General features: G+C 40.3%; 1 protein-coding gene and 1 long non-coding RNA gene across 4 annotated transcripts in view; one reads left to right on the plus strand and one right to left on the minus strand.

Moving 5' to 3' along the window:
* LOC149227712 (uncharacterized) overlaps positions 1-27,157 on the plus strand; it is a 340,223-nt gene that overhangs the window by 46,210 nt on the left and 266,856 nt on the right. The window contains exons 8-9 of the mRNA XM_089377893.1: positions 20,881-21,004; positions 21,362-21,542. Of these exons, the coding sequence (XP_089234019.1) occupies positions 20,881-21,004; positions 21,362-21,542 (305 nt within the window). The remainder of the gene's footprint in view (positions 1-20,880; positions 21,005-21,361; positions 21,543-27,157) is intronic.
* Positions 1-27,157, minus strand: part of LOC149227713 (uncharacterized) — a 336,709-nt gene that overhangs the window by 42,799 nt on the left and 266,753 nt on the right. For 2 of the 3 annotated variants that reach the window (XR_016247814.1, XR_016247815.1), the window contains one exon: positions 21,323-21,464. This is a non-coding gene — a long non-coding RNA (uncharacterized LOC149227713). Of the gene's footprint in view, positions 1-21,322; positions 21,465-27,157 lie in introns of those variants that run through there. The other variant, XR_016247816.1, reaches the window with a different exon arrangement.

Here is a 27,157-nt window from a genome sequence, read left to right on the forward strand (position 1 = left end):
AGAGGCGGGGGGGGGCAGACATTCTCAAAGAGAAAAGGAAGATCTGCATTGCATTCGCTGCAAAAGAAATGGATCACATGATGCCTCTACATGCAAGCTACCATGGGACAAAATTGAGCAGAAAAGAAACCAACAGAAAGGTAAAACTGATGATACAGACAAAGGTAAAGCACCTGAATCCGCTCACTATGTTGAGGCACAATGTAACATTGGAGTAAATGAAGATTTGTTTAATGCTTCACTTACTTCCTGGAAAAATGATTGGTTGCTTGATTCAGGAGCAACCTGTCACATGACTCATAGAAAAGATTTTTTTGAAGATTTCACTGACAATGTTGATGGAGCAGTATACTTTGCAGATCAATCAAAAATCAAGCCATCAGGGCTTGGCACAATCAGGCTTAAACTGCCTGGTCTTCCAGACTTTCTTTTGGATCATGTTCTATATCTCCCACAGCTCAAGAGAAACTTGTTGTCCTTGGTCCACATCCTCTAGCAAGGTCACTCCATTCATATGTTTGATGGCAAGATTGAGGTAAGAAAAGCATCTGACCACTCACTTGTCATGAGGGGAAAAGAAGAAGAAAGGCTTCACAAACTGCAAGGAACATCTGCTCATGCACAACATTTCTCATACAATTGTCATCATGAAGAAGGTATACTTCCATCAAGTTTATTATGGCATGCTAGATTTGGACATTTGAACTATGACAGTCTCCGCTTATTGAAGAAAAATGGTGTTGCTGGTTTGCCTACAATTCCTAGGAAACTTAAGCAATGTGATGCTTGCATTCTAGGAAAGCATAGCAAACAGTCTTTTCATGATTCACATTCAAGAGCACATAGGAAACTTGAACTCATTCATTCAGATTTATGTGGTCCAATGCCTGTTCCTTCTGCAAATGGAAATAAATATATCATGACATTTATTGATGACTACACCAGAATGTGTTGGGTTTATTTATTGAAGAACAAATCTTATGCTTTTCAAACATTCAAGAATTTTCATAAATGGATTGAAAATGATGCATAATCTCATATTGGGTCTATTCGCACTGATAATGGAAAAGAATACACATCAAATGAATTTGAAAACTATCTTCGCCAACATGGGATCAAACATCAAACAACTGTGTCTTATAATCCCCAACAGAATGGTGTAGCTGAAAGAATGAATAGAACAATCTTAAATATGGTACGATCCATGCTTTTCTTCAAAAATGTAAAGATAATGTTTTAGGCTGATGTTGTTCTATGTGCTGCATATATAAAGAATATATGTCCATCTAATGCTATAAGAAACAAGACTCCTTATGAATTGTGGTATGGACATGTTCCTTCGGTAAAACATCTCAGGGTCTTTGGTTCCACCTGTTATACTTTGATACCAAAGGTACATAGAAACAAACTTGGTGCTAGAAGTCGTAAGTGTATCTTCCTGGGGTATTCAAACACCTCCAAAGCATACCGCCTCTATGATGAAGTAAATAAAAAGTTTGTTATATCTAGAGATGTAATTTTTCTTGAATCATCCAAATCTGACAATGTTGTTGAGCGGCAACTTGATCGCTTGGATAGATTCGCAAAAACAAAATCATTTCAAGAATTTGATAATCAGATTCCACATCTTGAAGGGGGGATTCCTATTCTAGATCAACATGTGGAATCTTCTTCTGAAGAACACTCTCCCCCGAATGAAACTCCAACAACGGATGATGCTTTAAGTGATGTAATTGATAGAATTGGGAGACTCAATCTTGATTCAGTCCCAACTCAATCAACAGAGCAGCCTGGACCATCTCAGAAAGGTCCCCCAAAGTCGCTGACAAAGACACTTGAAAGTGTTCATCCTGATGAAATTGGAAAAACAGGAACCAAAAATTCAAACCGGCAAAATGGAGGTGATGTAGATGACTCTAATTCACCTGTTGATATGGATGTTTCTTATGATTGTGAATTGAACTTGTCTACAGATTTTGAACCAACTTCCTTTAAAGAAGCTGCTTCTCATGATGAATGGAAAGAAGCGATGCAAAAGGAGTATGATGCCCTCATAAAGAACGACACTTGGACGCTGGTTGATCCTCCATTTGGAACCAAACCAATTGGCTGCAAGTGGGTCTACAAGAACAAGTACAAAGCTGATGGCTCACTTGACAAGCACAAAGCTAGGCTTGTGGCAAAAGGTTTTGCACAGAAGGAAGGGGTCGACTATGAGGAAACTTTTTCCCCCACAGCAAAATGGGCCACCATCCGGACACTCTTTGCACTAGCAGCTCAGAACGGTTGGAAAGTCCATCAAATGGATGTAAAAACTGCCTTCTTGAATGGAGATCTAAAAGAGAATGTTTTTATGTCCTAGCCTGAAGGATTCGCTGTGAAAGGACATGAACATAAAGTATGCAAACTTGTGAAGTCCTTGTATGGCCTCAAACAAGCACCGCGAGCCTGGTATGAAAAACTAACTGAGCATCTTCTGAAACTCAACTTCAATCATTTTGATCTTGATGATGCAACTTTATTTGTCAAGAAAGTTGGCAAAACAGTTATATATCTTGTGGTATATGTAGATGATCTTTTAATGACAAGGAACAATGAAAACTACATTGCATCCATAAAGAAGGAATTGGGGAAAAGTTTTGAAATGACTGATTTGGGCTATGTTCATTACTATCTTGGCATTGAAGTAACCCAACATCCAAAGTCCATATTTCTTTCTCAAAAGAAATACATTGGAGATTTGTTAAACAGATTTGGCATGACAGAGTGCAATCCTCTTACTACTCCAATGGAACAAAACTTAAAGCTCACATCTATTGAACGAAAGGAATTTGAGGATGCAACAAAGTATAGACAGCTTGTAGGAAGTCTCAACTACCTTACTACTACCAGACCAGACATTTCATTTGCTGTTGGAATCCTCTCGAGGTTTATGCAAAAACCTTGTGAGGGACATTGGTCTGCTGCAAAAAGAATTCTAAAGTACTTGAAGGGAACTCAAGACTTTGGAATCAAGTACACACAGGTGGCTGACTTCAGTTTGATCGAATACTCTGATTCAAACTTCGATGGAGACAAAGAAACTGGGGTATCTACTTCAGGATATGCTATGAGTCTTGGATCAGGAGCTGTCTCTTGGAGATCACGCAAACAATCAGTTCCAACAGATTCCACAACAGAAGCAGAATACATGGCAGCAGCTAAAGCAACAAAAGAAATTGTGTGGCTTAGGAAAATTCTTGAAGATTTGCAGGTAAAACAAATACAATCAACTCCACTTATGATTGACAACACATCTGCAATAAAGTTGGCCAAGAACCCAAAGTTCCATGATCGAACAAAGCACATCAATACTAAATATCATCTGATCCGACATCATGTTGAGGCCAAAACAATCCATCTCCGTCATTGTTCCAAAAATGAGCAAATTGCAGACATCTTCACCAAAGCGCTTGGAAGAGAAAAACTTGAAAGATTCAGAATGATGCTTGGACTCACCAACATCCCTTCAAATTAAGGGGGGGAATGTTGACACCTAATCCTCACGATTGGGTGAATTTATGTAAATAGTTAAATTAGGAATGTGATCAGTCATCAGGAGATGAACTGAGCAGTCACACCCTTTTGTATATAACAATAGCATACCTAATGAAATTGATCGAATCAGTTTTATTGCCTATTGGAGAGTTACTGCCTGGCCTGACAATATTTATGATAATAGACTTCAGTCCAAAGGTTTTTCAATGTGAGCATGATCCATCCCATCTTGGCAACAAGAGCATGTGCAAAGACAGATAAGTCCTTTAGTCCCTGTTGACCACTACGTGTCAACAACCCATAAAAGTACACCCCCTTTTTTCGCAAAAGGGTTAGCGCTTGATCAATGTGTCCATGTCGTTTGATTATCATCATCAACCTGATCATGTTATATTGTAAACTCAGTCTGCATGTGTAAATTGTAAATAATCTCAGCAGATCTGTGTCATGTATGTAATTGCCTAGGTAAACCTAATTTTTTGGTGATGACTTACATTCCGAAAAAGTTTCTTGTCTCACTGATCCATGATCGGCAGAATTTTCCTTTAGCCTTACTCCAAAGCCGGAATGGATTTTGTCATTAGAATCTTAGGGGAGTCCTAGTGTGTTAGATCGAGTCTATGTAAAAGTGATTTGGGAATAATCCTAACTATTTGGTTAGGTTATTTTATTACAAATGGCTTGACCTACTAGATTATGTTTGTGTCGCATAACTAGGGAGTCTATGAGGGTCTATATCAAATGGGTTTTCCCCCCTGAGATGTAAAATGTCATGAGGGTTAGAAAAATAATTTATCCCCTCATAAGTCCTAGGTCCTATGTAATTTTAAATTTTCCAAAGGCTAAATTCAAGGGTCTTTAAAAAATTAAATTTTATAAGGTCCAGGGACTAAGGTTAATTGCAGTGTTGCACGAAGCGCCCCCCCCCCGGATCGAAGCTCCGAAGCGCGTCCCGTACGGAAGCGCCTAGGAAGCTTCATCGGAAGCGGCGCTTCGACATTTTAAGACGCTTCCTGGAATTTCCGAAGCGCCGGCCGGAAGCGCCGCTTCCATTCCTCCGAAGCGCGCTTCGTACGGCGCTTCGGGCCTCCGAAGTGCGGCGATTCGGAGCAGGAAGCGGCCGCTTCGCGCACGCTTCCGTACGCTTCGGCGAAAAGGGGCGCGCCCAAGGGAAAAAAAACACTATTTTTTTAATTTTTTTTTAAAGTTATGTTCACTCAACATTAAGGGGGTGGGTTAGGGTGAGGTTAAAGTGAGGTTAAGGTGAGGAATGAAAAGAATAAAGCCCCCATTCATTCCTCATTTTCTCACTTTGAGTTTATGAGAGTTGGAGAAGAGAAGAGAGGAGAGGAGAAGAAAAGAGAGGAGAGCTTGGAGGAGTGAAGAAGGAGGAGCTAGGAGAAGGAGGAGGAGCTTGGAGCAAGAGCTTGGAGGACTTCATCTACAAGAGCTAAAGAGGTAAGTTCAAACCCCAAACTCCCTTGTTTTTTTGACAATTTTTTTGTATTTTTCTCCTCCCTCTCCTACTCTTTCCCATTGTTTCTACTTGCTCCTTTATTTACAGGTTGTCCACCACCTATATCCATATTCCAAGATGGTGTTCTTTTGGCTTCTATGTATCATTCCACTCTTGGTTTTAATGATGGCAAAGGTGAGGAATAGAAGGGAAGAAACAGAATAGGACAGTGGTGATGGTCCTAATAGGAGTGACCCAATGTATGATGAGGAGGAAGGGTTTGAAGAGGAAGGGGATGAACCTGAAGGGGACACTGAAACACAAGATGGGAAAGCTACATCAACACCCTTGTGGAACTATGTGACCAAACTTGATGGGGGAAAGGGTGGTGGATCTTACAAATTTGTGTGCCCTCATGGTTGTCATGGAGGAAAACCATATTGTGGTTCATATACCCGTCTGAGGAGGCATCTTTGTGGGGCGCTGGACAGTGATGAAAAAAAGGGTTCTGTGGGGGTACAAATTTGCCCAAACATTTCAACTGAAGAAAGAAGAAAATACATCCAAATAGAGATGGCTGCACAACAAAAAAACAAGAAACAAAAAACTCATTCTGAATCAAGTGCAACCTCTAAATTTGGTAGTTGCTCATCTCCTCATGGTACTTCTGCAAGCTCTGGAGGTAGAAGAACAATAGGGGATTTCCTTAATGTTGCTGGGAGGGATGATGTGGATGGAAAGATAGTCCGTTTTCTTTGTGCTTGCGGTGTACCATTCAATGTGCTTCGCTCTCCCTATTGGCATGAAATGGTAAAGGCCATCAATGAAGCCCCAAAAGGATACAAGGCCCCCAACTATGAGAAAGATAGAACAGTGTTATTAGAAAGAGAAAAAGCTAAGGTTCAAAGAGCTTTGACACGTTTTACAAATGAGTGGGTAGATTCTGGGGTATCCATTGTATCAGATGGGTGGACAAATATTAGAAACCAACATTTGATAAATGTTCTTGGTGTTTCTTCTAGTGGTGCAGTATTTATTACATGTCATGACTCCTCCTCCATCACTGCATCTGCACAAAACATTGCAGATCTTCTATTGAAATCAATCAAAGATGTTGGTCCGAATAATGTGGTTCAAGTGATCACAGATAATGCAGCAAATTGTAAGGCAGCAGGAAAAATTATTAAGCGTACTCATCCACACATCTTTTGGTCTGGGTGCCTGGTTCACACATTGAACCTTTTGATGCATGATATTGTGAAGCACAAAGAATGTGGGTGGATTACTGAGCTTTACAGGAGAGGGAAGCAGCTCACTAAATTCATCACAGGGCATACAAGGGTAAACTACTTCTATGGCACTTACTCCAAGTTGCAGTTGCTTAAAATTACAAAGACAAGATTTGCTAGTTATTACCTCACCTTTAGGCGGCTAGTGAAGGTGAGACAAGCTTTAACTAATCTGGTGTGTGCTGAAACATGGGATGAAATTAACACTGACAAAGATGGTCCTAATGAAGTCAAGGACACTGTTCTTGACAGTTACTTTTGGTCACAGGTTAAATATGTTTTGCAATTCACCAAACCAATTTATTACATGATCAAGTTTGCAGATTCAGATCGACCAGTAATTGGGGAGGTGTATGAGCAAATGGATAGCATGTTGGGGCAGATTAAAGACATTGTTGAGCCTAGAGATACCACCTTGTACAATTATATTCATGTAGAGGTGCAAAACCGATGGGAAATGCTAAATGTTCCATTGCATGCATTAGCATATGTTTTGACACCTAAATACTATCATCCATCATGGCTTTCAACACCAGCACCTAGGGGGGGAAGCACGAGAAAACCACACCAAGATCAAGAGGTTCACCAAAAATATATGGCTGCATTGAGTAAATTAATCCCTGATGAGGAGGACGCTGCATTGGTACGGAGACAGGTGAGCAACTATACGCTTAACACTGGTCCATTTGGGAGCGTGCATGCAATTAAAGATCGAGAGACTTTTTCTTCTCTCGAGTGGTGGAACATGCATGGAGGGGGTACTCCACTTCTACAGGCTTTGGCATTGCGGGTGCTGTCACAGGTGGTAAACACTTCTTCTGCAGAGAGGTGTTGGAGCTCTTATTCTTTCATCCACAGTGTTAAAAGGAACAGGTTGAGTTTAGACCGGGCAGAGAGCTTGGTTTATGTTCATTACAACTTGCGATTGTTGTCCCATTACTGTGAAGATGCAAAGTCTAATAAAGACATGTTGATTTGGGACAAGAATCCAGAGGAGCCCAATTTGGAGGATGGAGTGTTGCGATTAGAGCAATTAGAGGATGCTCTTATCAAGGTATGTCCATTCATTGTGGTATGAATTTTCCAATTTTTCCTTATAAAGCATTTCTCTAATTCATGTTTTTAATTTTTTTGTTAACTAGTGTTTTTTTTTTTTGCATGAATTTTTTGAGCGATTACAGGATGATGATGATCGTGTTGATATGCCACCCCCACCCCCATCTGGTCCCTTGGTTCCTAGGTTCCATGGTTCAACACCAACAGCAGGGGGTTCTTCTTCATCAGTTTCAGTGCCACTTCCACAACTTCCACTGGCACCATCTTCTTCATTGCCACCACGTGGAGGCCCCCGCCCGCCGACACGTTCTGTTCGTGGTGGAAGGAGGAGAGATTAGTAGATATATTCACAGTCTACTACTTTTTGTCATAGATTACTCATTAGACTTGTAGGCTTGTGAATTTTAATTTTGAACCTTTTTTGTCTTGGCGGTGACCAAGTGACATATTTTGTAAACATTATTATTTGAATTTTGGACATGACAAATGTTGGCAGTTGCTCACTTGCTAGATAAATCATAATATGCTCTATGTTTTATGTTTTATAATATGCTTAAAAATTTGATGTATGTTTGTAATAGTTAGAATATAGATGATTGTTGTACATACTCGTAACTACAATGGAATCATGGATGCCATATCTATCTTGATTTATGCAAAAATATGCATGTTTTCATGTCTTCTACAATTAATTTGCTATTTGGGATGTTTGTTTTGAGTATAAATGCAAAAAAATATAAAAATATATATATATATAGCAGACGCTTCCGCGGACGCTTCGCTTCCTAGATTTTTGGAAAATGACGCTTCCGCTTCCAAAAAACACTTCCGCTTCGCTCCCGCTTCGTGCAACATTGGTTAATTGATTATTTTGCTAAAATTTTATGCCCTTGGTCCCTAGGGTTAAGTCAAAGTCAAAATTTTGAGGAAATTAATTCAAAAATTTAATTTTTGAATTAATTAAAATGCATTTAATTGATAATTTCGAATTTCCTCAATAATTTAAAATTTCGATGAATAAGATTAAAAGAAATTTTGATCCTCATCAATGGTCGAGATCACTTTGACAAGGATCACTCGAACTAGCCGTTGGAAGATTTGTCTTTAAATAGGAGGTCAGTTTTCAGTTGAGATCATTCGATCTTGGAGTCGTGTGCTAAGTGAAAGCTCTCTTGTAATTTTTTTTATGTGCAATAAAGAAAGACTTTGGGGTTAATTCCTGCTGGTGTTACTCTTCATTGAAATGCTGTAAGATGTTTTATTTTCATGCATAAATTTCCTTTCAGCCATTGATGATAGCTTTATGAAGAGTGATTTAAGCACAAGTATCTTGTTTGATCACTGGGGTTTGAATGGTAGTTTAAATTCTGAATATAATGGCAGGCATCTCCAGTAAATCTGAATTTTATTGTCGTTTTCTCTCTCTATGTTAATGGTTGAATCAAGTTGTGTAGGAAATTTCTGATTTTGAGATCATCGGGCGTTCAGGGAAGTTTTCAGTTGGACCAACCAACTCCCGATCAACATTTTCTAAAGGGCCCAGCTTGATTGAATCCCAAGCTTGTCATTAGAACTTCCATTGTTGATGCATGAAGGGTTTTCTCTAAAGCACCTCACTTTAAACTTAAAATTTTAAAAAATGTGTGGCATAATGATAAATCTGGCTACTTAGAGCCTTCAGTTTGTAATAACTGTAATTATTCAGCTGGGTTTTTTGGGTTTTTTTTAGTTTCATCCTTGCTTATATTGTTTCTGGGCATTTTTTGTTTTTTTGCCATTGTAGGTTGAAGGTCTAAAGAGGAGATCTTGTTTGAAGCCAGATCTAGGCCCTGGAGGGTAAGATTTGGGCTCAGAAATCGGCGCTTGCAAGGGTATTTATTTCAGATCTGGAGGATTTTTGTGGGGTTTTCATCAGGCAAATCTAAAGCAAAAAGATCTAAATTTTTTATTAGGTTTTCTGGAGAACTTTGTCATCTGTCTGCTGCTGCTTGGGGTTTCATTTTCATAGAAAAATTTCGAAATTTTTTAGGGCCTACAGTTTTTTGCTGCAGCCATACATCTGTGCTTTCTCTTCACGTGGGCTCATTCTCTACATTTCTTTTTTTCCTACGCACCTCAAACCCTCTCCTCAGCAATCTTCCAAACCACGCAGCCCATCGGCATCTCCACGCATTCCCTCTCACCTGCACATAATAACAAAACATAGACCATCCCACGTTGCCTGCGTAACTCATTCACCCGCTGCCATACCCTCTACGTTGCGTTACTCCCTTGCCGTCGTCTCGCTGCTTCCAAATGCAATTTCATTCCTCCATTATGCCTCTCACTTCCGCAGCTCTCATCTCCTTCCCGCAGCTCCATCCACCTGCAAAACGTTGAGCTCCCTCGGCCATCATACCTATCTACAAACCTCTTCTGCAACCCTTGTCGCCGTCGAGTTCCGCAATCCTGCACACAACACACAACAAAGCAGCATTTCGATGTTTCTTTTTTTTTGTTATAGTCATATGATAAAAATTAGTTTCCTTACGGTGGTAGTGTTTGTGCGTGGTTAGACTTAGGGTTAGGCTCTTAAATTTCGATTTATTTCTTTGTATATTCGATTAAGGTAAGTTTTAGTTTAGAGTTTGTAAAGTCTTGACTTTAGTTCGATTTCCACTCCCTTTTTTTTATGTTACTTCGTACAGTTTAGGTTTGGCTTTTTCTTTTATTTAAATTTTCGATTTCACTTGAGCTTTTTTTGGTTAGATCAATTAAAAATAAAAATTCAAAACAAAATCTATAAAATATAAAATATAAAAAATAAAATAAAATAAAAAATCCTCAAAAGCATAAAAAAGGGTTAGTCCTTAAGTTTTGATATATTTTGTTTAGGAAAAAAAAATTAAGCTTAGCAGATATCGAGAAATTCACCTAGGGGATAATTAAGCTGTCAAATTTAAATCTCCTTCTAGGTGTCTTTTTTTTAAAGACTGTTGTGGTATCAGTATTCATCATTTTACTATAGTTAAATGTGCTTAAATTTTTATCTGGAGTTTAACTATTGGAAAGTGATAAATTTCCTAGATTTGGAATTTCAAGCATAATCATTTTAAATTCTCGTTGGTTAGCATTTAAATTTTGTGGTTAGCATTTGCATCTCTTGAAATTTAATTGCTAAGACATTGTGCTTCTATAGAAAATCTTTCGTTATTGCTTGAATTATATAATGCTCGTTACATATCAGATATTTTACAAATTTTTCAAGCAACCATTAATTATTTCATAAGCAGCAACAACTAATTGATTACCTTGGATCATTGACTCCATAAGGCACTGGTGTTAAGCTTTTAAAATCTAATCAATTTTTAAATATCTCTAAGCCTTAATCAAGTGTTTGATTGCTTTGCTGTGTCTCCCGAACCGGCTGATTCCCAGCTGGTTCTCCTTTATCCCATAGGGTCTACCCCCCTTAGCCTGCTATAAGGAGACGGTTTAAACAGAGAGATCAGGGATCAGGGTGATAGCCCCCGATCTGAGCATTGTCGCAGTTCCTAGACACTCTGTGCAACAACAGTCCCCATCCACCCCATTTCTTGGGTAGAGCAATGTGCTTCCAGCCCACCCAGGCAAATGGTTTGCCCTCCTTATACCCATTCCAAAGGAATCTGCAGCAAATCTTCTGTATTCGGGAAAGGATTCCCTTAGGAATCCAAGCCAGCGACATCCAATAGACTGGTGTAGCCTCCAAGACAGATTTTATGAGGACTAACCGACCAGCTCTGGAAAGGAATCTGTGGTTCCAATTTTGTAAACTTTTTTCAATTTTAACCACGAGCCAGATCCAATCAGCAATCCTGTAGCAATGTGGCTTGATCCAAAATCCTAGATACTTTAGGTCATCCTCCAATTGATGGCTCTAAAAAGGAAATTTTTGTTGAGCGAACCTTGCTTCCTGAGGAGATGCATTGGAGAGAGTAATGGTAGATTTTGAGTGGTTTGCTTCCATACCAGTAGTCGAGGCGAAGAGTGTGAGTATTTCATAGAAGGTAGAGGTGTCTCTGATGCTTCCATTGAGGAAGATGAGCACATCATCTACGAAGAGCCAACAACATCCAATAGACTGATGTAGCCTCCAAGACAAACTTTATGAAGACTAACCGACCAACTCTGGAAAGGAATCTGTGGTTCCAATTTTGTAAACGTTTTTCAATTTTAACCACGAGCCAGATCCAATCAGCAATCCTGTAGCAATGTGGCTTGATCCAAAATCCTAGATACTTTAGGTCATCCTCTAGTTGATGGCTCTAAAAAGGAAATTTTTGTTGAGCGAACCTTGCTTCTTGAGGAGATGCATTGGAAAGAGTAATGGTAGATTTTGAGTGGTTTGCTTCCATACCAGTAGTCGAGGCAAAGAGTGTGAGTATTTCATAGAAGGTAGAGGTGTCCCTGATGCTTCCATTGAGGAAGATGAGCACATCATCTACGAAGAGAAGATGAGTGAGGAAGCATTGGTCAGAAATTTTGAGCCCCTGTAGCTACCCATCCTGTTTGGCAAATGCAATGAGTCTGCTGAGGCCTTCCATGACAATCAAAAAGAGGAGCGGAGAGAGTGGGCATCCTTGCCAAAGTCCTCTCTCAGCATGAAAGAAATGTGATGCTGAGCCATTTATGAGTACACTGAAGGTGGCTGAGGTGATGCAACACATAATCCAATCGATGAAAGGGGGAGGGAAGCCCAGGTGTGTAAGGATCATCTTAATGTATAGCCAACTGACCCAGTCGAAAGCTTTAGCAAGGTCAATCTTGAGGATGGCCCCTTTTAGCTTTTTAGTTTTCAGGGAGTGAAGGGCTTCCTGCGCAGAGCCAATAGCTTCATGGATTTGTCTATTCTGGAGGAAAGCGAATTGCTCAGGGGAAATGTGACAGGATAGGATGGGCTTGAGACGATTGGCTATAATCTTGGCAATGATCTTGTAGAGGCAGTTACAAAGCAAAATAGGCCGAAATTCATTGAAGGATGAAGGAGAGTCAGATTTAGGGATCAAAGCAATGAAGGTAGTATTGATGGCCTCATACATACGCCCGGAAGTCCTGCATTCCTCCACCACCCTGAGCAGGTCCCGTCCAATGGTCTCATAAAAGGCAAGGTAGAATTCAATAGTCCAGCCATCCGGCCCTGGACTTTTATCTTTTTTAAACCATTTCAAAGTGCTTTCTAGTTCCACCTGAGAGACAGGGGAATTGAGCTCCTCGGCCTCTTCCAGGTCCACAAATCTGGGGAAGTGACCTGCAATCCAAACAATTTCAACTAGAGAGGCACCAGGAGGGGCCTTGTAAAGATTTCGGAAGTGAGAATTTCCAAGACGGGATAGCTGGTTAAAAGATGTTGCCAAACCCCCATCCTCCATGGGCATATTCCAAATAGTATTGCTGACTTTTCTTCCCTTAGCAAAATTTTGAAAGAATTTTGTGTTCTCATCTCCTGCTTTTAACCAAACAGCTCGACTCCGGAGGCACCAAGTTTCTTCCCTCTCCCTCAAGATCTTTGACCTCTGTTCTTCCAAATTAATGAGGTGGGACTTAGCCTCTACCGAAGTGAAACCCCGACCCTGTTCATCCAGTAGAGTGGCCAAAGTCTGTTCAATAGTTCTAAGGGTTTGTTCGTCCCGATCTCTTTTTTCTTTAGCCCAAACAATGGAAAGTCTCTTAATCTCAATGAGATTGGCACAGAAGCCTTCCGCCAAGGTTCTCCCCGAGGATGGTGGGTTTGTTAACTAGAAATCAGTGACCAGTTGAATATATGAGGGGTCCGATAACCAGGTAGAGTTAAATTTATAAGGAGCCCTTGGTTTCTGAGAGGGGCCAGTGATCTCCAAGAAAATGGGGGAGTGGTCCGATAAACCTCCAGAACCAACCCATTGTCTGTATAAGGATAGTCTATGTATCAAGGTGTCCTTGATGAGGAAGCGGTCCAGACGCCTGGCCAGGGCAGCCTCCCCAATTCTGCGATTTTGCCAGGTGGGTAGTGGCTTTACCATAGGGATGTCCGTCAAATGATGTTGTTCTAGTAGCTACTCCATAACATCCGAAAGAGGATCCACCTGAGCATTTGTCCCCCATGATTCCCCAAATCCAATGGAGAAGTTTAGGTCGCCACCCAGAATGATATTATCAGAATTTGTGATGGAAATGGTTCAAGAAGGCCTCTCTGTTTTGACAAGGACCATATACATTGACAATCCGGAGATCCATGCCCAAGTCCGAGGAAAAAATATCCATTCCGATGAATCCAACACCACCCCAAGAGGCCTTGAGGTGAATAGAGCGGGGGTTAAAACCTAGGGCCAGTCCACCCGATCGACCCATGACATCAAGGGACTGGAAGGTCCATCCCGGTTTCAGAGATTGGAGCATGCAAGAAATATGATCAACCAACCCCAATGTTTCTTGTAGGAAAATAAAGTCTACAAACTCAGATTCAAAAAGTCGTTTGAGGGCTAGCTTTTTGGGAGAGCTAGCTAGGCCCCAACAATTAAAAGAGAGCCACTTCATGGGGGAGATTTTGGAAGGGTGTTCAGAGCTCTAAGTACCCGATCAAGAGATGATTGTCTTCCCGAAGCCACTTCAGCCCCAGCTAATAGGATGGCCTTTGACAAATGGGATTTATGCCCTCTGGTGGATTTGGGGGTGCATGAGGGAGGAGCCAGTCCCAACTCGGAGGAATCAGAGTAGACAGATGAGAGGGGGAAACGGGGGCGGAGGTTGTATGGGTGTGGGGGACTAGGGAAGGATGATGATGAATCAAAAGTAGTGGAATGATCCGCGGGAGGGAAGGAGGGAGGTGTGGTCAAGAGGACCGAAAGGTGTGAGACTAGGGGGCAGGGGATGGAGGAAGAGGCGAAGTCCTGAACCGATGCAGATGCAGTATGCAAATGCAATGCAAAACAAGAAGGAGAAGATGGAAATATAGAGTTAAGGTGAGGAGGAGTACCCGAGGTTCGAGCAGCCTCGGCAACAACCCTTGATCTAGTCATCGACGGGGAGGGAGGACGAAAAGCACTCGAAGTAGGCAGTTGAGTCGGTGCTCCCTTCCTAGTCATCGGTGTAGAAGTCGGAGGAGTCTGCCCTGGTGCAGTTGCAGGTGCCCTAGCTGCATCACCCTCTGCTTCCTTAGTAATATCCAAGTCCTTATGAACCAAGGGGCATTCCTTGTATAGGTGCCCTACCTTGTGACACCTGCGACATCTGAACGGTACACCTTCGTAATCCAGGATTTGGATCCTGGTGAAATTCTTCCATTGCAGGGTGATTTTTTCCTCTAATCCTTCTCTTGTGTCAAGGTGGACCAAAATGCGAGCCAAAGACCAGTTGCCAGATTTGATATAAGACCTGTCATAGTCCAAGTAGGTGCCAAGCGCGTTCCCAATACGAACAAAAACGTCCTTGGACCAGTACTGCAGAGGGAGCCCAGGCAGCCTAACCCATAACGGTCCTACACCGATCTGTTCCCTCTCAGGGTCAAAAAGTGGGCTCCAACACTTAAGCATGACCGGAGCCATTTCAATGTGCCAGTATCTGGCAAGTGCCTAGTTGGTATAATCCTCCTGCAGAAAGTGGAGCGCAAACCATCCTCGAACCAAAGTTTGCACCTCAGGAAGATCCTTGAAGATATTGCCCCAAATCTCCTTGACCCAAAGTCTGAGCCGCTCAGCTGAATAGGCTTGGCCCCGAACCCTACCCACCAGTACCTTACCAGCCGTGTTGACAACTTCACCCATGTTCAACCCTTCCCCAAATTTGAGGGTCAGGTCCTTACTAGAGGCCTTCACACACTTGATTTTCCTCTTACCCGATCTAGGCACAGTCGAATGATCCTGCAAAGGATCCGGAGTGCCCTGTTGCTCCTGCTGATGATGCTGTGCAGTGTGCTGGACTTTAATGACCAGGTCTCAAAGCAGTCAAATGGGATGGAGAGGATTGTCACCACTGTAGAGGTGGAAGGAGCGATTGACTCAGGCAGGGTGTGCCTAGGCTCAGAGATGTTACCAGCGGCGAAGGGGAGCACGAAATACGGCGGGTGCGATAGTACCCTGGAAGGCGAGGGTTCAAATAGAGGGGAGGACGGCGAGCATGCAGTAAGCAGGTGGAGAGTCGCCAGCAAGAGCGGAGGGAAATCAAGCTCTGGAGAATCAATGGAGAGGGCGGCGAAGGGGAGGCCGGATGAAGATGGCCAGAGGAAAGTAACGGCGGGAGGTGAAACGGAAAGGAGCGGTTCAGATGGATCCAGGTGATCAACAACCCAGAAAGTCGGCGTAGGGTTGGGCTTCGCTAGATAGGGGCATAAGGGTTAGGGTCGGCGAAATAGTCCACCTCTTTTAACTCCATGTCTAACATATTGCATCAGTGCCGACGAAAGCGAAAGGCAATGCTGACAACAGTGAACATGGAGGGCAGCCAACCATTGACAGAGTGTGACAGCGCGTGCCTGCAGAGGTCAAATGGTTAACTACAAAACGGAGTTCCTATCTGTAACCCTTGCTCGGTGTGACCACCTGTGTTAGGTTTCCATCGCCTCCTCTTTGAGACCGTCTCGTTTGCCTAGAAGTGTCTTAATTAGATTATTAACCAATTTTTAAATATTTCTTAAGTCTAAACTTAATGTATATGGTTAATTAATCAGTATTAATTGAGATTAGGCATGAATCATCTAGAAACTCACACGGATCAACCCAGAAATGATCCTAGCCATTGATTAAGTTTTAATCTTGGTCGTTGGTGCTCCAATAGTGGATTATAAAAGAAAGCCGTTGCGGTGATGGAGATCATCTAGTGCAGATACTCAGTTGCCCAGGAAACTCAATTTTCTCAGTAGCAGCAGCTTAGCAGAGAAGATAGAGCCAAAGGGTGACTAGCAGGTGGAAGAGGAGAGCAGCAACATTCTGGGAGAAAGTTCTCAGTTCCCAGAAGAGTCGAAGGAAGGAAGGTCGAAATCTTTAGAGGGCCAGCATAGGGACTGCATAGAAGCTGATGCAGGCATCTCAGCACAAAGGTTGTGGAAGCTATTTCAAAGGCAGAAAATAATTGTGGTGTAAGAGAAAATTTTCACAATATTTTTGCCAGTTATTTCTTCATATTAGATTGCCAGTTGGGCATCTAAATTATTGTACTCAGAATCGCTGCTAAACATTGATAATAAAACCCTCATCTGTTCCACTGGTTTTCCCAAGTTGGGTTTTTCCAGGGACAATTGTCCAAAAATAACTGTGTCAATTTTATTGTCTGTGCTATAGAATTTCTCAGTTTCCAGTATTTTATTTTCCGCTGTATTTTTATGGTGAAAATTCCAGCTATGATTTTATTCATTATTTGTCGTAGTAAATAAACTGCAGTATTAATTTATGAGTTAGAAGAGTAATCTCCAGTAGCTACAATAGATAAAATTTCACACATCCTACATTTCTTTGGCCATATTATTGGCTGCTAAATGTGAGACTATATGAACCCGAACGCCATTAATGATCAACCATTTTTCCTTGGCCATCTCCCTATTGTAGTTTTCTAGTTGCTGCAAGTCTGTAGGTATAGCTACAACTCTCTCTGCATACATCTTCAGACCATGCTCATCTAGCAAGAAAGACATTTTGGCTTTCCAGATACAATAATTTGAAGATCCATCTAGCCTATCCTAATCTCAAAACCCTGCTGAGACCATTTCTACAAAACTCAAAACTGGGAAAATAAATAGGAATCTCCTCCCTTTCCTGCTCTGTAACTCGCACTCCCCCTTGGAATATGTAGTTCTACCTACTACTACTTCCTTTTGTTACTAGAAATCAAGGATTTCCTTCCGGAACAGGATCTGGAAATCCTTTGAGAAATTCCTCCCTCTTTGTGTGCTTTCTCTTCCAATCAGCGTTGATTTGCTACTATTAGTCTGGCTACAAAACAACTGCACCCAGATATGCTCAATGAACTTTCTGATCTACTCACTGAAACTGCTTCCTGGAAAAACCACTACCTCTTGGAATTTCTATTGAGCTTGTTCGAACTTTTCCTGCCCCTGCAACCGGAAATCAAACCCCTATGCAACAATTTGCACTGCCTAGCTAGACCTCTGCGTAGACTTGGAACAAATTTGTTTAGACTCCGTCTAAATTGTGAAATTTCTCCCTCTTCGTTACTTAGCTCCTAATATGTTCAACTTGGCTCTAATACCATGTGAAAATTTCGTTGAAATGCAGTAACTGGAATTTATTCTTCTAACTAATTAATTATGCAGTTTAATTTGTTATGGAAAAATAATGAATAAATCACATTGCAATTTCTTCACAATAAAAACACTGCAAAACATAAAAACTAGAACTGAGAAATATAGAGCACACGTACAATAAAATTGACACCATTATTTTTGGACAAATGTCCTCAGAAAATGTAGGTTTTAACCTTTTATAGAAATTACCTACAAACGAATTCTTAAAACAAAAAAATATACAATGGCAAAAACATAAAACAAATATACACAAAGATTTTCCTCTGGATCCCAAAACTGGGACTACGAGATTGATTTTTCATTATTTTCATTTCGTTGTTACAATACATAAATATACATGCTGAAGCATTCATAAACCCTAATCGACTAACCCTGGATTAGAACATAACTGTAGTTCCCTTGACCGGATCTACAAAATACCATGGGTAGAAAAACATCATGCCCAAAATCATGTGCAAAACCCATGCACAAAACCATGGGTAGGTCCGCCCACCATCTTTGGGTCTGCCCCCCATCCTTGGGTCCGCCCAACTATTATTGGGTCCACATAAAAAAATCTTGGGGCGCTACCCCGGACCCTGTGCAAGGGAGTTATTGCCCCCCTACAAACCCCCAACATGGGAGGTTGCTGCCCCCTGTGACGCCTCCATTGCGCTTGGCGCAACGTACAATGCATGAGACTACTCGTGGAAAGAATATAACACACACCCAACAGAGAAATCCAATGTGGGAAAACCCATGCAACAAATGAGGGTTTTATTATTATTCTGCAGTAGTGAAAATTTGAGTACAATGTGGATGCCAAACTTGGCAATCCTCTGCAAGATAATCTGCCCAAAAATTAATGAGATGATTTTTGTCTCACCGAACACTAATCCAGTTCCAAATCTAGCATAAACAAGCTACTCGAACTGCCCTTGTGTCAGCCTCTGCACTGAACGAACTCACACTGCCTGAAAGCTACTATGATGTTGTCATTTTGCCCAACTCAGCCTCTGAGAATGACTCGCTTGGCCTTCTAGAATTTCTCCTGGCCTCCAACAACTGAATCAATCCTCTCTTTAGCTAAATTGAACTCCTCTGAAGCTGCTTACATAGTCCCTGCGTTGCCTCACTGATGAAACTCGGCCCTCCTACTACTGACTCTACAGAATTGGAAACTCCTACAGAAACACTGTCTCTGCTCCCTCTATATCTGCATCCCTTCTGGCTCAAACTGTTGTCCCTTGCTCAATCTCTACAGCTCGATCTACCAAGGAACTCGACCTCACTAGTGTTTCTCCATCTACCCATCAAGTTTCTCTTATAATATCTCGTTGGTGAACCAACAGCGATGATTAAAATCCCATCAACAACTAAGATCATCTCAAACTCGATCCGAGTGAGTTTCTAGAGAATTCTCACCCTTCTCAATTAATTGTTGTTAATTAATCACTTTTCCTAAGTTAGACTTAGGAATATTTAATTATTGATCAATTAACTTAATTGAGCCATCTCTAGGTGTTTTCTCCTGGAACTTTTTCTAGGTTTTGGAGATCTTGGGTTTCTTAGGCTCTTTGACCAATGTTGAGACTAGAACACTTGTCCAATGCTACAAAAACTAATAGTTTTAACCTTTAAGGGAATGACAGGTCCAAGGTACACCCAACAAGTGGTAGGTGTCATGTGAAATAATGATGGAACGGAGGAGGGACAAAGGGAAGGCTCCAAGCCACATGCCATGGTACAAGAGTAGCTATGATGAAGAAGGCCCACACCTTGGGTGTATGAATGTAAAGGGGATTAAATCATGGTACATGAGTTACCTCGACCTTTGTTTTTACACCCTTCTTCATTTGCCTTTTTCCCTTTATTGATTTTTCTTCATTTTACTGCTCGGGACTCAAGCGGATGAGAGCATGATGTGTAAGATATAGCAATGATTACCCCTTTAAAGGTGGGGCAGTTCATTGCCCACCATAGATTGGGACAATCATGGGTTCCTTAATGATGCAAGGGGCACTCATGGAGGGCCCTAGGAACTAGGATGATGCCCATAATGAAAGGGGGTAGAGCTCATGTTTGGATTTTGCCCATGTGCTAAATTTGATTGTCCCAGCCATCTTTTTCATTTTGTGGTACATTTCCTGTTGTATGTGGCCATATTATGCTTTTATCTTTTTTTTATCTGCATCGACCTCCAGGGCATCATTCCAGGCCTAACCCAAGGTGTGGACAAGGGGAAGGGGAGGCTAACACCTTGTGGACTTGGATCGGGAAAATGTGAAAAGAGCTTGTAATGAGCAGAGGGGAGTGAGATATATGGTATCGGAAAGCAGGAAAACACAACCAAAATCAGGGTTTCCCATGAAGTGCCACTCCTAAAGCTAGTAGCCAATAAAGGAAATCCCATGGGACTAGGATACAAGATTAGCCCCCCCAATTGAGGTAAGGAAATAAGAATACAGTGGAAGCCCCTCCTTCCAAGTTTCCCAATAATCCATGCCCAAGTGTGGCCAAGAAAAGCAAGCCTAAAAACCCAATTACATAATGAAATATCATACCTTTGGGGTTGGATGGCCACCTTCAAACATACAATCATGATAGATGAGCGAGTGCGCAGAATAGCTAGCTCAGGTGGCGGAGAATGGTAGCACATCAAACTATCAGGTCGCTGCAAGGGGCTGTTGGCTGCCAGCTGAAGACAAATCTAGGAGAAAATTTCAACTATAGGGATCACCCACAGGTGGTGGGTAACATACATTATGTTGAAAGTCACTTTAATATCTAATACTAACAAATAATAATATAATGATATGACCATTAGACTATCTAACACTATCACCAAAAATGTCTACCACATTTGTAAACTAATAGGATGAGTGTCAAAGCAGAAAACACTTTATACGAGCCTCATTTATTTTGGAAAACCATGCTTTAGTTTATCATTTTTCCTCTCTGAAGTAGTTCATGTACTTTTGATCATTCAAAAGCACCATCAGTTGCATGTGTTTGTTATATTTTTTCAGATAACGTGTTTTGAAGTGGCACTTGAGTTCAAGCAAGCCATCAATTCCATAATTTGTTTCTAAGTTGTTTTCGCAAGCCAAATTCTTCCAAACATCTTCCATATAGATATTGTATTCAAACCCATATAATTTTCAAGTACAATCCAATTGCTCTATATTCATTTTTAAACTTTCCTTTATGATGATCAGATACATTTAATTTTAGATAAGTTTATCGTTCATATAGGCTGCTGTTTTCCATTGTCCAGTTATGGAGGGTTACTGAAATTGATTCTTTGGCAGTAACATATACCTTCATCGTGATCCAGAATTCATGCCCAAAAATTCAGCAGCCTGGAGTGCTTGGAACTTTTTAGGAAGCAGTGATAACCATGTGTGTGTGACTTACTGGCTTAACACATTACAGGTATGTACCTTATTGATTCGGATATTTTGAAGGCATTTTGTTTAGCAATTTCAGTTAGTTTATTATCATACAGTGTTATATGTGCATTTATGTCAGCACTAACCTCTAGTTAGTAATTACTGCTTGCTAATCCAAATAGCTTCTATGTGAAGAAGACTAGGATATTCAAGACTCATATTATAGCTTTTAGCTTTTCACATATATACTGATATTAGTATTCATGCAGATCTTGTACATTCAAAACCATTATGTGAATGCTTTACGCACAGTACATATTAAATGAATTTGTTGAACAAACTATTGTTGAAGCTTGCTCGATCATAATCTCTTGCTAATAAACTGGATATGTTGTTCCAGAATTTAGGCAATACAGGCCTACCTTTCCTTGTAACTCTCAACCCTCCACATCCACCTCAAAATAACATTACCACCTGGTCTACGAGCCATCCAGTTCCAACACCTGCTGCAGCACAAGCATCAAAAGACTTTGACGTCATTCAAGGAAAAAGAGGAATATGGTTCTGTGGTGCATATCAAGGTAGAACACAATTGACCTTAGGTTTCTGATTTCAATGGTGTTGTTAATGTTACTTATAGTTATTTGTAAATAAACAAAAAAATTGTGGTTTATTAAGATAACACAAAAAAAAGTACCTATATCTATTACAAAATGCTCAAGTGATTCCATAATGAAATAATATCATTCCATGGATGATTCCATAAGTTCTGTGCTTTAAGAGAAACTCCATGGAAAAAATATCCTAACCATGCCTAATAATACAGGAGCAAAAATGGCAAAGAAGATTTGTGTCCATCATTGTTCCCTTGATTGTCTTAGTGAAAGTCCCTCAATAAATTCATCAGTTACACCATTGACCAAGATTCATTTAAGATGATTTCAGATGGGAGGATTTACCATTATTCTCTTAAGGAAAAAGGGGGCATATTTATATGGAACAGAAAAACAATTGTGAAAATGTTTAAGTTCAACACAAAATCCTTTGACAGGTAATCCTTCCTAAAATTCCCCCTTGTGCTATTCTTGATCCCCAGACATTGTTTACTTATGCCTCCTTTCTTTTCAATGTCCCCAACCATGATAGTAGATAGATCTCTAACACATTTCTTTACTGATCACATGGCACTTCGCACATTTCTAATATTAAGTCCAGTAAAGAAAAAGACATTGAGATCTGAAATCTTAGTTCAACGAGCATATTGCTAGCAACAGAAAATTCTGATATTTTTAACCATCTTCATTCATAGGGGTTCCCTCCTGCTTTGGGTTCACATCTTATTCATCTTAAAACCAAGTTTGGTGAGGAGTGCTTATTTAAAAAAAAATTAAGCTTCTTATATATTTCTGTAGTGAAGGAAAACTTAAGAACCATAAAAGACTACACATAAGAAAAACCATGGAACAAACCAATTTGAGAAGGCTGTTCCACAGACTAATTTGACGGGCAAGCCCAAATACCAGTATGACAGTGCAACACAATATGAAAAAAGTAGACCGACTTGGGTCTTTAAATTGACGGGACTAGTTTCTCCATTACTCACGATATTTAAATCGACTAAGAGGTGCATCTACACAAGTTTTCCTACTTTTTCCTCTGTATATGGGAGTCACCCTCTTCTTCTACTACAACAAACTTTTTGCAGTTCCAATTTTTTTTAATTTAATATATCCTTGGGATTCCGAGGATAATTGGATAGTGTTGTAAATATTTACTGGGAAACTAATATTTAATCCCAAAATTAATTTGACAAGGTACTAATATTTTGTATCGTTTATGAAGAAAATTATTTCTTTGATTTCTTAATCTCCTCTTTATTTGCATCGTGCAATATCATGAGGGTTATTTATTGGCACTAGAATGTGGTGGACAGTATGTAACAGTGTTGATAATATCGGTATTGGTAAAATATCAGCGAGGGTCCAGAAAACATATTATTGGCAATATCGGCGAAATATCAGCAATATCGGCGAAATATCGGCAAATATCGGCAAGCATAAAAAATGTATAATATATTCATTTTTTTAAAGATTTTTAAGCATATAAAGCAATAACAACATGAAATAAACACATTGGCACATAATTATGAAGAAAGCACTGATATATATATGATCTCAAATAGAAATGATACATCAAAGGCGATACCAAATCCTACTGATCCCTAATACTTGTCCAATCAAGGACTCAAATGTGAAGAACCAATACAAAATAACATCACACATATAAAAGTATCTCATCATCATGAGTTATATGTAGCAAAACAAATAAAACTAGCAACTATTTATATGAAATTAGTGCCCTCTCCCCCTTTTACGAGAAAACATGATGGGTTGTTTGTCAGGCCTGCCCCCAGCATTAGAAGGGCCCTGCCCCTGCACCTAATGTCAAATAATGAGCGTTAGGTATGGAGTTGTGCTCTCTTATATCTATAGCAGATGGTGTTGATATTGATGCTCCCACAGTCTCCTCCTCCTCCTCCTCTGCCTCATGCTCCTCCTCTAAATCCTCCTCCTCTTGTTTCCCCTGTTCTAATGGATCATCTGGCTCTAACCATGAAGGTGACTCCTCCAAGATGGGCTCCTCATACTCCATCCTCCACCGAGACAGTACATCAATATTTTCTAAGGAAATGGCATCTGGATCCATTGGTGCTTCTATTTGCTTCACTCGAAGTTGGATATTGTAATGCACATGCACTAAATCATTGAGGCGTGTGAACTCCAACCTGTAAGAGTGTCAAAAAAGCTAATGAGTCTTGAGTCTTGACTCTTGACTCTTGACACTTGAGGGTCATAAATTAAAAATTTTAAATTACAATAAATGTAATTGCTCAACTAAAGGCTTAAGCTCAAAGTTATCCCTGTTGCGCTTTTTTGCGTGTATTTTCTCAAATACACTCCAATTGCGCTTACACCCTGAAGAGTTACATGTTTGACTCAGGATTCTTATGGCCAATTTCTGCAAATTTGGTGCCCTTGCACCATAGCTTCACCACCAAATATCTACAACACAATAAAAAAATAAAAGTGTCAAAAACTTAAAACATAATTAAACTTTCAAATAAAAGTTACATAATTGAATTTTTAAAATCTAGAATTGAAACTAAGGAAATTCTAAATTGAAAATTCTAATTTCTAATAGGTGATGACTTGTCACTTACGTGGCATGAAGAGGGTCCTTTCCCTAATAGCATCATCAAAGCCAAATAGGCCAACACAATCCTGATAAAATTGTATCTCGTGATTGATTTTGCTACGAAGCTCAGGATCAGGTACCATCCTCTGAATACAGGAATGGAGCCCTTCCATCACCTCGCCATCAAAATCAAAGGCGCATTTGTATGAATGCGGGGTTGAAGAAAAGTGTTGTTGCATCAATGGGTCGATGAAGCATCCTTGTCCACCAACTATCAATCACATCCCATAACATCATATGCCATTCAAGCCCAGCAGAACCCTTGTCTGCATAATAAGAACGAATGGCCTCCTTGGCCCTATCCATGGCCTCATACAAATAAGCCATTGCAGGCTTCTCCCCATCTACCAATCTCAGAACCTTTACTATAGGTTCACTAACTGAACATGCTTCTTCTACTCCCTGCCAAAACGTGTCAGAGTACACCATTTTTGCAATAGCTCTCTTGTCCTATCTTCTGCTGTATCTACAATCACGCCAGTCATCATAAACAAACATTTGCTTCAACTCGAACTGGCATCAAAGCAAAGACTGAAGAGTAATAAAGTTTGTGGCAAAACATGTGATTGCAGGATGCCGCAACTCCTTGTTTCTAGTGTACCTCCTCATGAGGCTAAGAACAAAAGCATGGTTATAAATAAACTTGGGGACACTCCTAGCCATATCAATCACCTCCTTGATGAAGGAGAGTTTCCCCATATCCTCAAGCAGCAAATCGATACAATGTGTTGCACACGGAGTCCAGAACAATGTGCGATGCCTCTCCATAAGCATCCTGTCAGCAAACACATAATTAGTTGCATTGTCTGTTATGACTTGCACCACATTCTGCACACCAATCTCCCGAATGAACCCATCTAACAACTCACATATCATTGTTGCATCTTTGATATGTGTTGATGCATCCACTGATTTAATAAACATGGTACCTTTAGGACAATGTACCAAGAAATTTAGAAGGGTCCTACCCTTCCTATCTATCCAACCATCAGACATCACTGTGCATCCAGAAACTTCCCATGTTTTTTTCAACTCCGCCAATCTAGACTTGATGTCCTTCTTTTCTGCTTGATGAATTGGCTCCTGCATGTTAAGATATTCCGAGACATAGGAAGTAGTTAAGTATAACTTGGTCTAGTGTAGAGTTAGGTAAAGTGTGTTTCTTTACTATGTCCTTTTGTAACTTACAATCCGATGGTCACGATATGTAGTGATCCGATGGTTCATTCTCTCCTCGGTATTACCGACACTTGATCCGTGGCTTAACACCCGATTGGTCCATGATCTCTATTTAAAGAGCATGGAGGGTCATTTGTAGGTTAACCGTTCATGAGAGAAGCTTATGTAAATTTTCATTCTTTTATTAATAAATTGTCTGAAGTGGCCACGTTGGCTCAGGTCGTGGATTGTTTCCCTCTTTGAGGGTTTTAACCACATCAACAATACTGGTGTATTGATCTATGATTTGTTTGTAAGCGGTGTCCTTTTGTGTTCTGTCTGAGGAACTTACCCTGTAAATTCCTACATGGTATCAGAGCTATTTGAGGGCCGCATCCGTTGGTGATCCAAATCTAAAGCCGGTAGAACTGCATCTGACTGTTGTTTCCTAAATCTACTGTTTCTGAATGCTTTCGGACCGAGAGGACTGCTCTATTGTGTTAAGAGCATCTGTTCCAGTGAGGAACCCCTTTCGTTTCATGCAAAAAGGTTTCCAGTAGCCCTAGCTACGTCATTTTTAAGATCTGGAGGTATACAGTGTTTATTTGCAGTTTTTAGTTATTTTCTCTCTGTTTATTTTGGTTTATTTAGCTCTTTGTTTTTTTCATTACCGGATCTATACCTTTCATTTCTACGTATGCACTTTGCCTCGCGACTCTGTGCGATCTAGGAAAATCAGAAACAGAAAGGAAGGATTTTTCTCATGCGTATACTCTTTTCCACCACGCCTTAGTGTGATCTCGGAAAATCAGAAATATTGAGGAAAATATTTAGTTTCGGGCTAAAGCTAACTTGAAGCCGTAAGGTTTGTTTTTTTTTTGTATATCCGTGCTGGGTTTTGTGTTTTTTGTTTTGTAGGCAAAAAAAGAGCTTTTTCAAGTAAGCACGCACCCCAAGCTTCAGTGACTAAAAAAAAAAAACCTCGTTCTTCTTTTTCAAAAATTACTAACCTTTTAATCTAGCTCACTTGGTCCAAAGCTACTTTATGAGAGTAAAGGTCTTGAGTTCAAGTCTCTCTCTTTGTTGAGCTAATTAGATTAAGTTTGGAAAGGGGGCAGATTTTTTTTTTAAATAAAACATTATCATTCATTTCCACTGCACTTCGTCGACATCTTCAACAACTTTTCTTCAAAAAGCCATAACTTCTTCATCCGGAAGCCATTTTTTTTTAATCAACCTAATTTTTCGAGATCTTTCCATTGGAACACTTAGTTTCAGCATCTATAGCCTCAGTTTCTATTAAAATGGAAAATCCATGCCAAGTTATTCTTGACAGCACCAACTACTTCCAATGGTGGTCCTACATTGTGGATTTACTTAGAAGTAAAGGTCTTTACAGAATAGCCTCAGGCCAAGAAACCAAACCGAAAGACAAAGATAAGGCAGCCAAATGGGAAAATAGGCAAAATCAAGCACGTGGGTTGATAGGGATGTCTATTTCTCCAGACCTTAGATTCCATATCGCAGAACTTGATACTCCTAATGAAGCAATGAAACAAATCACTAAAGTTTTTGGAATTAAAAATGAACTTAGAGCCCATCAACTTGAAAATGAGTTGCTTACATTGGACCCCAATAATTTTTCTTCCAATGAAGATTTTTTGTCCAAGTTCAAGACCCTTAGACTTCTCTTGGAAGGTATAAGGTTAAGAAAGAAGATAGTAACCTTATCTATTCCATTCTTACTAAGTTGGGACCAGCCTACTCTGTGTTTGTTTCCACT

The sequence above is a fragment of the Pinus tabuliformis genome, chromosome J (assembly GCF_031772625.1).
Source record: "Pinus tabuliformis cultivar Carrire ecotype Pingquan chromosome J, CPIR1, whole genome shotgun sequence".
NCBI classification, from domain to species: Eukaryota; Viridiplantae; Streptophyta; class Pinopsida; order Pinales; family Pinaceae; genus Pinus; species Pinus tabuliformis.